The sequence below is a fragment of the Gymnodraco acuticeps genome, unplaced genomic scaffold (genome assembly GCF_902827175.1).
Source record: "Gymnodraco acuticeps unplaced genomic scaffold, fGymAcu1.1, whole genome shotgun sequence".
NCBI classification, from domain to species: domain Eukaryota; kingdom Metazoa; phylum Chordata; class Actinopteri; order Perciformes; family Bathydraconidae; genus Gymnodraco; species Gymnodraco acuticeps.
Genome location: NW_022991987.1, coordinates 25,585 through 43,001, shown reverse-complemented (window position 1 = coordinate 43,001; position 17,417 = coordinate 25,585). Strand labels below are relative to the sequence as shown.

Below are 17,417 nucleotides of genomic sequence, written 5' to 3'. Positions count from 1 at the left end.
GTGTCTCTACTTTAAAGAGTCCTCTCCTGCTGATGTTCAGGTGTATATCAGTATGTAGTGACTCTACTTTAAAGAGTCCTCTCCTGCTGATGTTCAGGTGTATATCAGTATGTAGTGTCTCTACTTTAAAGAGTCCTCTCCTGCTGATGTTCAGGTGTATATCAGTATGTAGTGACTCTACTTTAAAGAGTCCTCTCCTGCTGATGTTCAGGTGTATATCAGTATGTAGTGTCTCTACTTTAAAGAGTCCTCTCCTGCTGATGTTCAGGTGTATATCAGTATGTAGTGACTCTACTTTAAAGAGTCCTCTCCTGCTGATGTTCAGGTGTATATCAGTATGTAGTGACTTTACTTTAAAGAGTCCTCTCCTGCTGATGTTCAGGTGTATATCAGTATGTAGTGTCTCTACTTTAAAGAGTCCTCTCCTGCTGATGTTCAGGTGTATATCAGTATGTAGTGTCTCTACTTTAAAGAGTCCTCTCCTGCTGATGTTCAGGTGTATATCAGTATGTAGTGACTCTACTTTAAAGAGTCCTCTCCTGCTGATGTTCAGGTGTATATCAGTATGTAGTGTCTCTACTTTAAAGAGTCCTCTCCTGCTGATGTTCAGGTGTATATCAGTATGTAGTGTCTCTACTTTAAAGAGTCCTCTCCTGCTGATGTTCAGGTGTATGTCAGTATGTAGTGTCTCTACTTTAAAGAGTCCTCTCCTGCTGATGTTCAGGTGTATGTCAGTATGTAGTGTCTCTATTTTAAAGAGTCCTCTCCTGCTGATGTTCAGGTGTATATCAGTATATAGTGTCTCTACTTTAAAGAGTCCTCTCCTGCTGATGTTCAGGTGTTTATCACTATGTACTAGTTTAAGCCTGATAAAACTCTATAAAGTGGTTTTACAAATGGTAAAAATTCTCTTTCTTCCATCCCAGTGTCTCCAGCGGCGGAGCGGCTACGGTACATCCTGAATGAAGATGACGACCTGCCCAAGCCGACGCTCTTCACGGAGATGGACACTCTGCAGCGAGAAGGAGACGACTTTGAGTGGAAGGAGTCCGCCAGGTAGAAGATAAAACTCACAAAGACATACACAACACACTCAAATCAGTCACAGTCACGCTTCCAACACTCAGCATGCTCTTGTGTTGTTGTTGATCTGGCTTTGCGTCAGGGTTTAAAGAGTGTATCAGCATGACGAAAGACAGCCTGTCCAGAAAACATAGTCTAGATTGTTTAATTATTTAACAGGCAATGTTGTTGTAACCAGAGTCCTAGTATTGTGTTGACTCAATGGCATCGTTACTGAGGTTTTAAATGTAAGGGAATGATCATTAATGATATACGATTCACCTCTTTTTCCCGCTTGATCAAAAGATTGATTGCAGAAAACCCATGGCTTAAATCTCATCAAAAATGTATTTAGAAACTGCTTTTGTAAGATACAGTAGTTTGGATGAAATGTGAGGTTTCCAGAAGAACTGCCTGAGGTAGAACCAGGGTTCGAGTTATGTGGGAGCCAATGGGAGCTGAGCTCTCATGAGGAGGGTCTGAGCTCCTATGAAAGCAGGGAAATCATACATCTGTGGGGGTCGCTAATACATGACCAACAACCATTAAGTGTAAGTGTAGTTGAACCTTTTCTTAAGTTTGTAGCAAGTAGAGGGCTGCTGTGTGTGTGTGTGTGTGTGTGTGTGTGTGTGTGTGTGTGTTTGTTTGTGCGCATTTAGATTATAACTCGAACCCTGGGTAGAACCAACACCTTGAATAGCGTGTCATAGGTTTTATGTCTTTGCACTCATTGTACCCATGAGTTGTTTGTTTTTGTCAGTACATCTACTTTTACCAGAGTATTTTTTAACACGAGTATCTGTACTTCTACTTGAGTAAAGGATGTGTACTTTTGCCCTCTCTGCAAGTATCTCTTATGTTGTGTTCTTTTCCTGCGGGCCTCCAGGTGGGTGAAGTTCGAGGAGAAGGTGGAGGAGGGGGGGGAGAGGTGGAGTAAACCTCACGTCTCCACGCTGTCCCTGCACAGCCTCTTTGAGCTGAGGACGTGTCTCCAGACGGGGACGGTGCTGCTGGACCTGGAGGGGTACTCTCTGCCTCAGATCATCGGTGAGACGAGTCACATTCACATCCTTTCGAACAGGGGCGTCCAAACTACGCCCCCCAGCAAATGAAAACATGTTCTAATAAATCTAAGTTGATAAGAAAAAAGCCCAATAACAAATTCACATAACAACCTTGAATTATACCCTTCATATTTCCTCTAATGATCAGCAATCTGAGGCTTCTGTTTTAAGGAATGAGCTGCTAACAAAATAAATGAAACCCTATGGAGAGCTGTGACAAAAAATAGCATAAATAAAAACATGTCATGGTTTCTTTGCAAGCTAGCTTTAGTTGGCTAACCAAATTAGCTACTTTCAGTTAGTCCATGTAGCTGACTTTGCCACCATTGGCTGAACCTGTCAATGTTTACAACTTCTCATTTGTGAATTATCGAAACATTTGCATGACACACTCTCGCAACTCACGTTTTCTCACTTATCTGAAACTACTCGTCGAAGCGGAAGCTGCTGATGCATTAGCATGGAGCGGTCACCAAATCAATAACATGATCTATAGAAAAAAAATCAAGGACAACAGTCAGTATTCCCAGTTGAGTTTTCCTCAATTTCCCACTGCATGGTCACGTGTTACATGTATGTGAATATAGGTTACATTAGTCTGTCCTGTTGCCATCAGCTGTCATTTGGTTCTATTTCGTCCCTACTGACCGCCAGAGGCGGTGCTTTAGCACTGGATATATCCATCGCACATATGCGCAGTTGGGCTGCCCTGAGGGTGGTGCCCCTGGAGACCATCTGCGCCGAGGCGTCATGGGCGTCTTCTGGCACATTCTCCAGTTGTCATCAGGTCAATGTCGCCACTTCCCATTCTTTGGGCGTGGTCCTTTTGCCAAGCTCCGCTGCTTCCAGTAGTGAGCAAGGGCTTGGATTCTTCATGACATGGTTGGTATAAGTTATCCAGTGCTAAAGCACCGCCTCTGGCGGTCAGTAGGGACGAAATAGAACGATAGTTACGGCTGTAACTACGGTTCTATGAGTCCCGGGTGACCGCCAGAGTTTCCTGTCACTCAGAATTCTTGTGTGCTCGCGAGAAGATTCTGGGAACAGATCCTCTGATGACGCCGGCCTATGTAGCCGGTGTCACGTGGGTCACAGGTGACTTTGTTGTTATTGGTACTCGAACTGTGGATGCGTGCGATGGACATATCCAGTGCTAAAGCACCGCCTCTGGCGGTCATCCGGGACTCATAGAACCGTAGTTACAGCTACTATCGTTTTGTGGTATTCAAATACTGTTTATAAGAAGTTTGACCTCTATTTAGTTTGTTTATTCTAGCTCTAACTAAATACATTAATGGGACCTTGTCTAATTTCTCATAATTAACCTGCTATTTGTGTTCAAGTTGCCCAAAATAAGCAAAATATTGAATGCACTATGACCAAAAAGTAAAAAATGATTACTGAAATTGCAATATTCTGATTGTTTCTATAGTTATCAGTATGCTTGGTCTTTATCTTGTGTTATTGGGTTATTCGTCATACTTTTTAGGGTAACAGTAAGTGTGTAATCTTTGTAAACTGGAAATAAAACATTGAACGAAAGAAAGGTTCGATACACAGCTACAGTGTGTATATGCAATGAAAAACGTAAGTTTAGGACAGCTTGGGGATTCAAAATCAGAGAATCATCATCTCATGGAAAAACACGTAAAAAGCTTGTATTACCAAAATATTCAAATTCAGGCATCTGTTAACAATTTGATGACATATGTTCTCATGTGAAATGTTACCATGTCCCGTTTCCAGATGAAATCCTCGAGAGTCAGATCGAGGAAGGCATGATATCTCCAGATCTGAGGGACAGGATCACTTACGTTCTGCTGAGGAAACATCGCCATCAGACCAAGAAGCCGATACATCGCTCGCTCGCAGACATCGGGAAGTCCAGCTCTTCAACCAGTGAGTGTCCACTTCTGCAGCTTTTGGAAATAATCATCTAGCTATATCTGAAAAAAAGGGAATTACAAGGTCCAAAGTGCATCTACTTGCTTTGAGATGGTTCATTTTTCCAGAGATATGAAGCCCTTTTTTCTTGGTTGTGACCATTAGCTTCTCTGTCATGAACTATTATGGCGCGTTTCCACTGCAGGCCTCGCTCGGCCTCGCTCGGTTTGGTTAGGCCTTATTAGGCCCGGCTCACTTTAATGCTGCGCTTCCATTACAGTTTAGGAACTGGGGCCGTTACTATAGTAACGCAGTGTAGGCGGAGCCGTGACGTCATCTTCAATGAGAGCCCCAGAAAAACAACACAGCCGTTAGCTCTTAGCACTCAGAGCTCACAGCTCCTCATATCTGTTCAGAAACTAGACAAAAGTTAAACAAGTACAAACCACAGACTGCCTGTGTCATGGAGAATACAGTCGCTGGTTTATTTATGTCTGTATAGGCCGTTGTTGCGAGTGTGGACGGTCGGAGCATATAGAACGTTAGCTTAGCCAAGCTCCATTTAGAAAACACGCATTTTAAAAGGGTTTTTCGCCTGCCGTCTGTCTGCAGACTTGTCAAAGCATTAATTCATGGTTTTTACTAACCGGTATCAGTATGTTGTTACTTCGGCATCATTTTGAAACGTGTATTACAATTAAATCACGGTCAAATATGTTCATCTTGTTGTAGTTGTAGCCCCCTTGCCAGCGATTCTCTCTCTAGTTTAGCATACTCAGCCCGACTCAGCCTGGTTGTTCCTGGCCCTAGAACCACGATTTAGTCGGGCCAGAAAAAAGGTGAAAAAGTAGCCCCGGGCCAAAACTAGGCCAAGTGGAAACGCAACCAAAAACGGGCTCCGCACGGCTCGGCACGCTTAAAGCGAGCTACCCGCTGCAGCGCCATTAGTCTCTAGCCTGGTTGTAGCCTGCTAGCTAGCTTACCTAGCTTAATGTGAATTGAGGAGTATGTAGTATGCTTTGTTTATGTACACATATTGTGGATTACTAATGTTACACAATAAACCGGGGAACGATCATCTAGCATTAAAAAAATAAAATGTAAAAAAACTACAATGCCAAAATTCACAGGCTCCGTAAATGGTTCCATTTTCCAGCGATTGGACGTCACTTTGTTGATTGTTGTTTGATTAGCTTCTCATGATAGTCTATAGCCTGGTTTATCTAGCTAGCTTACGTCGCTTAATGTGAATTGAGGATCATTTTGGATGTTTTGTTTATGTAAACATTGTGGATAACTTATGGGACACAATAAACCAGGGAACAATTTGAGGAACATAATTGATGGAGGAACCTATAGTTAAAATAAGCATTTCATGACATTTCTTTGAAAGCTAACTTCAATTGGCCAAACAGATTAACAATTGTTACTAAAGCAGTGTAGCCACCGTGGGGTATTTTGGAAACTAAGCTAAACTGCCTCTATCCGGTACGTATATTTGCTACTTATGATCACGATCATCTAGCTTTATGTAAGAGAATACAATTACAATGTTAGAAGTTCACAGGCTCCGTAGATTGTTCAATTTTCCAACGATTGGAGGTCACTTTTTGGATTGTCGTGTTTGTTAGCTCTTCCTGAAAAATGGGTCTGCAGCCTCCCTTAGCTAGCTAGCTTAATGTGAAGTGAGGATCATGTTGCATGTTTTGTTTATGTCAAATATTGTGGATAAATAACCAGGGAACAATTTGAAAAACATAATTGATGGAGGAACCTGACTAGTCAAATTAAAATAAGCGTTTCATGGTTTCTTTGAAAGCTAACTTCAATTGTCTAACACAATTAACGCTTTTTAATAAAAGCAGTGCAGCCAACTGTAACACTGTGAGGTAAATTGTAAACTAAGCTAAACTGCCTCTATCAGGTACATATCTACTACTTATGATCACGATGATCTAGCATTTTATTACAGAACATGCTATAAATTCACCAGCTCCGTAGACGGTTCCATTTTCCGGCGATTGGAGGTCATTTTTCGGATGGTTGTGTAGCTTCTCATTAACTATTAGTCTGTAGCCTCGCTAAGCTAGCTAGCTTACCTAGCTTAATGTGAAGTGTCATTGAGGATCCCTCTGCATGTTATGTGTATGCAAAGTATGTGTGTTGCTAATGTTACTGTGATTAAGTACCACTTGTTGATTTAATTTTGGCCTTGTATCTGATTCACCAGCACTTACGATGATGCAACACAGTGTTATAGTCACGAAATGAATCTATTGATTCTTGTTCACCAACACGATTTTCCCTTTTTTTCGTGTCACACAGAACGATTTTAAAAGCAATGTAAATAATAACAAATTAGAAGGAAAATAAGATGACAAAATACAGATTTCAGTATTCTGAGGCTCTGAGCCTTCTTTTCCTCGCAGACGGCAAGAAAACTCCGACATTATACCATTTAAAATAAAACGGATAGGTTTAGGCTTAGGGTAAGATATTGAGTAAGAAAATATTTGTATGAACCACACAGCTTCTGGTATTCCAAGACCCGGACAAAAAGACATGGTTGATTGATTGAATTGATTGATTGATTGATTGATTGATTGATTGATTGAAAAGTTTATTAACAGCTTGTATATTGGGTACAGTACGTACAGCTCAAAACATACAATTGTTAAGGGGATGCAGACCAGAGAAAGACTTTCGTCTTGTTTACATCAGGGTCCCCCATTTCCAATTCATGATGTCATGTAAGACATATAAGACATATTTGACATACAGATGGCTTATTTACAATTTACATACAGGTGGTTTTTTACATACAGATTGCTTATTTACAATTTTCATTTTAGATTTCGTTCTAATACATCCTAACCGTACATTTAAGACATACCAAGTCTACAGATATACAGTTAGTAACAGAGTCTAAAATGCGAGTATATACATAGATGGGGGGGAAGCTGTCCATTGAACGACAGGTTGGTGCAGGCACGAAACATACTACCAATAGAAATACATTGCTTTCCAAATCGTTCTGTGTGACACGAAAAAAATGTGAAAATCGTGTTGGTGAACACGAATCAATAGATTAATTTCGTGACTATAACACGAAATGCCGTGAGACTGGGTTGTATGATGTTGCTTGAAGTGAATATGTCTGCACTTTCCTTGTTAATCGGAGTTTGATTCTTTTTGGTTTTTGCACCTATTATAAGTCGCTTTGGATAAAAGTGTCAGCTAAATGATATGTAATGTAAAGTAACATTACTAATGATTATTTGGATCAGCTTTAAAATATAAAGAGTTAATCCTTGGCCCACACAACACCTGTCCAAATCAGTCCAGTGGCTTCTCTGCTTAAAAACAGCCAATGTATTTTCAAATGCCATCAGATGAAATATGGATATATGGATATAATAATGCAAGTAATCGACATTATATGGAAATGGAAATATGGACTAATGAAATATTCAAATCGTGGGAAGCACAAGATTTGTTGAAGGCTTAATATGTGTTTAATACTATTTAATCAAGGAGCTGCAGAGATATCCAAGACTACATTTCATATTCTACAGACTTAACAACGGTACATATCCTCTTTAAAAATCACTAAATTACCTTTTAATAGATTTTTTTTCAAAGTTGACTGAATAATGATGCAAAAATTATGATTTCCTCCCATATCGTATTTGCAAAATCAGTCAAAAATAATTACTATTCGTGTTTTCTCATAGCTTTGCAGCCCTACCTATTCTTTTGATAATGTACTCCTGTCTGGTCCCACACACACGCACACACACACACACACACACCCACACACACACACACACACACACACACACACACACACACACACACACACACACACACACACACACACACACACACACACACACACACACACACACACACACACACACAGCTTCTGAGAAATGCATTATGAACATCCATTGTTTGACTTAAATGTTGTCCTGCTGTCAGTGAGGCTTATATCCTCCTGAGGGATGCATCAATGTTTGATGAGTTAATTACCGCTGCAGCATTTCCTCAGCTCATCGTAGATCAGGGGTGTCCAAACTACGGCCCGGGGGGCCAATGCGGCCCGCGGACCATTTTGAATCGAAAGTCGAGCAAATTCAAGAAGTATAATGATGACTAAAGTATAATAAACTTCTGCTTGTCTTATATTGTACATTTATATGTTCAAATATATTACAGAGTAGTATTCATGTGTTAATAAGCCACATTTTCAAATAAATGCGGTCAATTAAAACATGTTCTAACTTCTAACAAATCTTATTTGATTAGAAAAAAGCCCAATAACAAATTTACCTAACAAGCTAGAAATATACCCTTCATGTTTCCTCTTATTATAATCAATCTGAGGCTTCTGTGTTAAGGAATGAGCTGCCAACAAAATAAATGAAACCCCATGGAGAGCTGTGAGCTGTTTTTTTCTAACATCATTTTCAAGTATCAAGAATAATTTACCTACATTGGGTTGACTTTTCTAACTTATAACTGAACTTATGAGGCAATAAACCTCTAGTGAGTGACCCAGACCTTCGTATATTTTTCTGTATGTGGCCCTCGGTGAAAAAATTGTGGACCCCCCTCTGTCGTAGAGCCCCACCTCCGACCGCTTTGTCACTGTTTGTGTCCGTTTCCCTCCCACAGCTCGTAATGTGGGGCCCAGAGGTGGTCCGGGGGCCGGTTTGGGGCCGGTGACAAACAACAACCGGTCCACAGAGGACCTGCGGATGAAGCAGCAGTCTGCAAACTACGGGCGCCTGCGTGAGTCTGTTTGCATGCATGATTCTGCTTTACTGCAAAACAATCTAACGTTTTTAAACAGATCTATTATGAATTATAAACATACTTATTAGGGATGCACGATATTGGTTTTTTGAAACCGATACCGATAACTTCCTGCTTCTCAAGACCGATAATAAAAAAAAGTTTACGCCACTAATTATTTTAACGCGATTAACGCATGTGTATTTTTTTTGCCTCGGCCGCCCCGTAGTTTCAGAGCGCATCGAGTTTAAAATACCATCTACAAGCTGATGCTGACAGCCACACTTCCACGCTCACCGGCAGGCACCGACTGGCTGTTGGGAGGACCGGGAGGGTGTGTGTATGTGTGGCCCGAGCGAGCGAGAGAGAGACCTTACGTGCATTGTTGTTGTTAGCATCTGGTGCTAGCTAGCTGCGCTAACGGATATACGGAGCTGTTTAAATGAAAACAAAGGAGCGACATTTCGCCACAACTGCGCCGAGCACTTGACTTTATGCAGGAAGCCAGACAGTGGGACATTGTACGAAAAGTCAGCACACTCAGCACGGATAGTGCGCAACATGATTGCAGCGTCCAGGCAGCTCCGGTTCGAGCATATGCCTTGAGTTGCACATAGCTCCAACGCCCATACCACCGACGGCATGTTTGTTTACTGTCCTGGCTTCACAGCCGCACACCATTTACGTCACAGCCAGGCATGAGTTAGGGAGCGCTGGATTTGTGAAGAACTCCCCTCTTCCTAAACCACTAATACCACAGTACTGGCAAAACGGGAGGAGCCGAGTAAAAAACAAGCGCCCCTCATCCCAATCCACCCACACATTTTTTTCTTTTTTTTTACCCAAAAAATATATTGTATATTATCGGGGCTATTAATACTGGTATCGGGTTTATCGGGATGACGTCATAATTCCTAATATCGGACCGATAATTATCGGGCCGATGATTATCGTGCATCCCTAATACTTATAATCAATGGTGTAAAGTTACTCAAGTAATGTGCTTAAAGAGCAACTTGCAGCCCCAGTGAATACATGTGTAGGAAAATGATGTATACACTAGATTTTCACCACAGTGACATCTGGCGTCATTTTTTAAAGACATTTTTACTTCCGCATAAAAAAAAGACCAAACGCGTGTGACGTCACATGAGGGAGAGCGGCCGGTCTAACGTATTAATAAACATGGATCACAATGCTAGTTTTGACCCAGAAGAGGTTGAAAATGCGTGTGACTGACCACAACCTTATAATTATGAGCCTGCTAGGCGTCCAAGAGACCAGGAGCAGCCAAGGATTAGAAGGAATAACGGCCATCGGAGAGAAATAGAGCTTTGGTGTGAGGAGAATCAGTGGAGAACAGGGCAGCTGTCTTGGTGAGTGACCGGCGTTAGCTACAGTTAATGTTAGCTAACGTCGGTCACATCACAAAGTTGTAAAGTTAGCTATCATATATCAGGCTATAACTAAAGTAGTATTGATAATATAGTAACGTTACTGGCAGGACTGTTGATACTGCGCAAGTATCAGCCGTATATCTCGCGTTACCTAATGCAACTCCACACTACGGTGCTGTGGAGGGGGGGGGAAGAGAGAGAGAGAGAGAGAGAGAGAGAGGTAATATGACTCGTAAAACATATCAAATCCTGTTTGTTTTCCTACTTTGTACTTCTACAAAATAATAATATATGATATGTTTTATAATTATTGATTCATTAAAGTTGTTAAAATGTTTTTAAATTAAATAGGGGAAAAAGTAGTACACAAAAGACTTCCTACCTTTTGCACCTTGCTCTTTTTCCGTCATAAATGGAAACTGTAAGTGAACATGTTGCTATTCCAAAGCTTATGTTACTGTTTACAAGTTTGGATCATAAAATATGTAAAATATAAGATATAATTAAGAAGTTATAACTGTTTTTGTTGTTGTTTTGCTCTCCAGGTCACGCCCAGAGTCGGAGTATGAATGATATTGCAGATACTCCCAGCACAGACCAGGTGAGGCTTTTCTTCTGCACATATTCACACATTACAGGAACCGTGTTAAAGAGGCTCTTTTCTTCTATTTGTGGGTTTTCCCTCTCCTGTAGTTTGTTATATAGGTGTTAGTGCATGTCAATGGTCTGCAGAGGCTAAAATCCCTGTGTTCCCTACAGAGGGAGAACAATAAAGACCTTTTTGAACATTAAAGCATGGACACTCGCGCTCCTATTGGCTTGCGCTCCAACACATTATACGTGACAGGCTAAGGGGCGGGACATCTCTAAGTGGTTGACCAATCACAACAGAGCCGGCCAGCTAACCAATCAGAGCAGACTGGGCTCTGGTTTCAGACAGAGGGTGAGAAGAGGTGCTGCAGCACAGGCAGTATGAGAACAATAAAGAGCTTTTTGAACATTGAAGCATGGAGACAATCATGATGCAAATCAAATATAATTGAACCAGCATGCATCTGCAGAAAATTGATAATCTACTAGTTTTATTACATTTAACTCACTACCACATAACACTGCAGACTCACGTTACACAAGATCAATGTGCTGCAAAATCCACATTTCCAAAAACAAGCATTTTACATTCGCAGGGCTTTGTGTTAAACGAAATCACCCTATCTTTCATAATCGCGCAAAAAACGTCTCTTTATCTGCCACAAACTAATGTTCCAATGTGTTGCTTTCCATCACTGCAGAGATGACCTCCCTCGTGTCTCAGTGGCGAACACTGAGCGTCATTATTCTTTCATTGCTACTGTTAGCGAAGGTGACAGCCGGTGTTAGGGGAAGCGTGCAAACACATAACCCACTCATTTATGTGGCCGATTGCAATAATGTGGCTTAAACCCCCCAGTGACGCATGCCCGAATCGATGCAAGGCCGTTCTGTTGTTGCTCGGATTAGGGTTCAGGATTAAGTGTCATTCAGAAATGAGAATTTGTTGAGGAGGGTGTGAACTTCAGCGGTGCGAGCACATCGAATTGTATTTACAGGCCTACAATAGGTCACATGGGACAATGGAGAAGCGGTAGTTTGTCACTGTGAGTGTTTGTGTGTTCCACATTGTCGATATTGACCCGGCGTCAGGGGAACACATGGATCTCGCTGTCCAGGCCTCGTGCTCAGCGCTCACATGCAGACACAGATTCAGAGTATGGGTTATAGAGAGCAGCAGATAGGACGCTTTGTTCAAGATTTTCCCATTGTTTTTGGGGATTTGTAGGAAATATATGAAGTTTCAAGATATTAACACCAATTTATAATGTTTTATCCATGGGTGATTTGAACCATGTTTCCCTTAAAAGACACTTAAAGAGGACATATCAGGTTCATTTTCAAGTGTATATCAGTATGTAGTGTCTCTACTTTAAAGAGTCCTCTCCTGCTGATGTTCAGGTGTATATCAGTATGTAGTGTCTCTACTTTAAAGAGTCCTCTCCTGCTGATGTTCAGGTGTATATCAGTATGTAGTGTCTCTACTTTAAAGAGTCCTCTCCTGCTGATGTTCAGCTGTATATCAGTGTGTAGTGTCTCTACTTTAAAGAGTCCTCTCCTGCTAATGTTCAGGTGTATATCAGTATGTAGTGTCTCTACTTTAAAGAGTCCTCTCCTGCTGATGTTCAGGTGTATATCAGTATGTAGTGTCTCTACTTTAAAGAGTCCTCTCCTGCTGATGTTCAGGTGTATATCAGTATGTAGTGTCTCTACTTTAAAGAGTCCTCTCCTGCTGATGTTCAGGTGTATATCAGTATGTAGGGTCTCTACTTTAAAGAGTCCTCTCCTGCTGATGTTCAGGTGTATATCAGTATGTAGTGTCTCTACTTGAAAGAGTCCTCTCCTGTTGATGTTCAGGTGTATATCAGTATGTAGTGTCTCTACTTTAAGAGTCCTCTCCTGCTGATGTTCAGGTGTATATCAGTATGTAGTGTCTCTACTTTAAAGAGTCCTCTCCTGCTGATGTTCAGGTGTATATCAGTATGTAGTGTCTCTACTTTAAAGAGTCCTCTCCTGCTTGTATGTGTATCTGACCATACACTCTATTCTGATTCTGATATCCTCCACTTTCTGCAGCTGAAAAATAAATTCATGAAGAAAATCCCTCGAGACGCAGAGGCCTCCAACGTCTTGGTGGGTGAAGTGGACTTCCTGAGCAAACCCTTCGTAGCGTTTGTGCGTTTGGCCCAGGCTACGACGCTCGGGGGTCTCACCGAGGTCCCCGTTCCCACCAGGTAAAAAACTAAAGAAACAGCTGCTCCATCACTGATTCATAAAACTTCCCTGTGAGACATTACTACATAGTGAGGCTGTCCAGCAGCATCTCTCCAAACCATGTCCTGAACAGTGAATATATTGTGGTCAAAAGTTGACATACACCTGTAAAGAACATGCATTTAATTTCATGTTTATTTTTGACCCATCAGATTCAAACAAACTTCATGATTTTTGTTTTGTGACAATGTCGTATGTGCTCCAATCAATCTATCACCGAAAAATAAGAGTTGTAGAAATTATTGAAAAGTCAAGACCGTCATGGTGTTCTTTACAATTGTTTGTCAACTTTTGACCACAACTGTAGATCAGAACCAGAAACAGGTTTATTGCAGGTTTACACATACGGGGAATTTGCTTTGATGTGCATGGTGCATACATAAAAGAAAATTAAAAGTAAGAAAAAACACCCACAAATTAATAAAAACAATTATAGAAAACACAAGTTAAGATATAGACAATGATTTACATCTGGAAATCTGGATATACCAAAAAACAACGTATTGCAAAGCACATAGTACTCAATAAAATATGTGAAGTATTGTTACGGAAAGCTGTGTAGATACTACAAGAGGTGCAAAATATTCGGAGGGTTGTGCAGAACTGGCCATACTTAAATGAAATAAAAACAAGAAAAAATATGTGTTTCTATCAAATCGGAGATACAGGGTCCCACAATTTAATAAATTCATACTGAAGCATTCTTTGTGCACCAGTCAATCCTCATTACACTCAGAGCTAAACCCCAGGTCTAATGTACAATGGAGGGTCTTTCAGCATGCTTCTCTCAGTGATCGTGATGTTATGTGAAATGTTTGTTTTCCATCACCTACAGATTCCTATTTATTCTCCTGGGACCTCAGGGAAAGGCCAAGTCGTATAATGAGATCGGCCGAGCCATAGCAACACTGATGGTGGATGATGTAAGCCCGAGGCATTGTTTTAAAAACGTTTCCATGACATGCCTCCTTCATTAGAGCCTGTGTGCATGTGGCGTGAGGTTGTGAGCAGAACTTTTTTATAGTCTCTATGACAATGATAGATTGTGCCACTATCTACTTGTTTGACACTGTTTTATTTGAAATATAATAACACATACGTGCCAGAAAACATGCAAATGAAGAAACATCTTCACCAACTTGAGGAAACAAGAAGCTCAAATCCCAACGGAGACCAGGGGACACTAAAAAGTGACGCCTCCCAGCTGTATGCGTCACTCTTTAGTGTCCCCTGGTCTCCAGCTGTGTGCGTCACTCTTTAGTGTCCCCTGGTCTCCCAGCTGTGTGCGTCACTCTTTAGTGTCCCCTGGTCTCCAGCTGTGTGCGTCACTCTTTAGTGTCCCCTGGTCTCCCAGCTGTGTTCGTCACTCTTTAGTGTCCCCTGGTCTCCCAGCTGTGTGCGTCACTCTTTAGTGTCCCCTGGTCTCCCAGCTGTGTTCGTCACTCTTTAGTGTCCCCTGGTCTCCCAGCTGTGTGCGTCACTCTTTAGTGTCCCCTGGTCTCCCAGCTGTGTGCGTCACTCTTTAGTGTCCCCTGGTCTCCCAGCTGTGTGCGTCACATTTTAGTGTCCCCTGGTCTCCCAGCTGTGTGCGTCACATTTGAGTGTCCCCTGGTCTCCCAGCTGTGTGCGTCACTCTTTAGTGTCCCCTGATCTCCCAGCTGTGTGCGTCACTCTTTAGTGTCCCCTGATCTCCCAGCTGTATGCATCACTCTTTATCGCGTTTGCACTTGTCGGCCACCGTACTTATTGCTGCACAATTACTTATCGTATTGTATATTTATGTTATAATGCTGGTATGTTTATTGTATTTACCTTTGCTCCAGTAGACTTTGAGAAACCACACACAAATGTACATTGAGGTTGACAGTAAGTAATGTGTAATTGTGATTGTAAAAACCTTAATTCAAATCTTCTCTCACCTTAAAGAAGAAGAAAGTTGATGAAATCCCAAAAGTAAATTGCGTATAGGCTACTCATATAAGAAGAGATGTGTTGTCGTATCTCTTCCTGCCTGAGGCCCATTGTCTCCGTAAACCTTTTGGTACCAGAATGTGCTATTTAATGTGTTGTAGTTGAAGCTGAAATGTGTTTCTGATGCTTTACAATCAGAATTACTGCTGCATGTCATTAGGAGCAGGGTCCACACATGGCTGCTGTTCTCGCTCCTGAATGCAGTTATTGCTTCTTATATCACTGAACATAAAGCTGAATGTGCAATAGCAGAAGCAGGTAGGTAGTAGGTAAAGAAATAATAGGCTGTTATTTTAAATTGCCTCAGTGCATACAAAACAGCATGTCCACTTGCTACAATCAAACAATGACAGTAACGTTGGTGGTTAGAAATCGTAGGTTGACCTCCATAATAATGGAGCGGTTTCCCTACATGAATACCTCCACAACTAACAACATTCCCATAGGCCTTTTGCTCTGGGTTAGAGTGGTGCAGGGTTGCCATATTTCTGTGTTGAACCCTGAAGGCAGCATTTCCCTGGTAATGGCATTTTTCCCATTTGATTTTGGATTATTGCAGAAACTAACTTTTATGATTCTTACACGTTTTGTTCAGCAGGATAATCTCCATATATAAATGCCACTTTCCCGTCACCACCGCTAAGCTAAAGGTGGCTAATGTTGGGCTATAAAGGAACTACAGCACGGTCACATGACTTCACGTCACCACCGCTAAGCTAAAGGTGGCTAATGTTGGGCTATAAAGGAACTACAGCACGGTCACATGACTTCACGTCACCACCGCTAAGCTAAAGGAGGCTAATGTTGGGCTGTAAAGGAACTACAGCACGGTCACATGACTTCACGTCACCACCGCTAAGCTAAAGGCGGCTAATGTTGGGCTGTAAAGGAACTACAGCACGGTCACATGACTTCACGTCACCACCGCTAAGCTAAAGGCGGCTAATGTTGGGCTGTAAAGGAACTACAGCACGGTCACATGACTTCACGTCACCACCGCTAAGCTAAAGGCGGCTAATGTTGGGCTGTAAAGGAACTACAGCACGGTCACATGACTTCACGTCACCACCGCTAAGCTAAAGGAGGCTAATGTTGGGCTATAAAGGAACTACAGCACGGTCACATGACTTCACGTCACCACCGCTAAGCTAAAGGAGGCTAATGTTGGGCTATAAAGGAACTACAGCACGGTCACATGACTTCACGTCACCACCGCTAAGCTAAAGGCGGCTAATGTTGGGCTGTAAAGGAACTACAGCACGGTCACATGACTTCACGTCACCACCGCTAAGCTAAAGGCGGCTAATGTTGGGCTGTAAAGGAACTACAGCACGGTCACATGACTTCACGTCACCACCGCTAAGCTAAAGGCGGCTAATGTTGGGCTGTAAAGGAACTACAGCACGGTCACATGACTTCACGTCACCACCGCTAAGCTAAAGGTGGCTAATGTTGGGAGTGATGACGTATAGTCGACTCATTTAGACACTTGTTAGCAACCAACGTTTTTAAATTCACCAGTGAGGTATTTACTGAAATATTTTATGTCGTAGAACATTGTTTTGGTGTTAGTTCTGTGCCCACAAAGTAGCTAGCTGACAGAGAGGTAACTTGCTTAATGTTTGTTATTAAAGGTGGGGTAGGTAATTCACTTCAGAAACACTTTTTGTTATATTCTATGGAATGCTCCAAACATCCCGATAGCAATGAATACATAAAATGCTTTGACAATAAATACATAAACAATATCATCAGTGGAAGCCGTAGTACTGTAAAAAGCACGACCAATCATCTGAGCCGGCTAAAGTAACTGGATGGCCTACCTGCCTGTCAGCCTTCCATCTGTGCACAAACTTATCTCGTGCCCTCATTGGTCATGTGCGCGTTCGTGTGTGTTGGAGGAGGGGCTCTGTAAGGAAGTCTGAAGGAAGAGGCAGATTTTTTTCAGCTGCGTACTTTCAAATTCTAGCGCACTCGAGCTGATTTCTCCATTCTTACCTACCCTACCTTTAAATGGTTTAATTAAGTCTTTATTGAAACTGCAGTAAATGCAGACATCCTTTAAATGCAGCTATAAACTTGGTTTACAATCTGTTGGTGTGGGAGGAAATGAATGTACTACACACTACTCTTGGGGGATCTTTGTGGCTATTCGGAAAACTGAACCAATGCCCAGGTCATTGCAAATTAGAAATAACCCTTTGTATATGCTCCAATGCACTCTACTAATAGTGTTTCTAGTGCACGATTAGTTACTGAATGACAGTTAAATCAGGAGAGACGTGATGTATGAAATACATGTTTATTATCGGGACACATGATATGCGGGAATAGTGATTGACAAGACAAGTAACTGTAATGATGTTTTGGCGATTAG

General features: G+C 41.7%; 1 protein-coding gene across 1 annotated transcript in view; it reads left to right on the top strand.

Annotated features, from left to right (window-relative positions):
* Positions 1–17,417, top strand: part of slc4a5a (solute carrier family 4 member 5a) — a gene marked incomplete at its 3' end in the record, with an annotated part of 49,187 nt that overhangs the window by 6,351 nt on the left and 25,419 nt on the right. Inside the window, 7 exon segments of the mRNA XM_034201087.1 lie at positions 927–1,056; positions 1,949–2,109; positions 3,873–4,025; positions 8,688–8,804; positions 10,750–10,805; positions 12,872–13,029; positions 13,905–13,992. Of these exon segments, the coding sequence (XP_034056978.1) occupies positions 927–1,056; positions 1,949–2,109; positions 3,873–4,025; positions 8,688–8,804; positions 10,750–10,805; positions 12,872–13,029; positions 13,905–13,992 (863 nt within the window).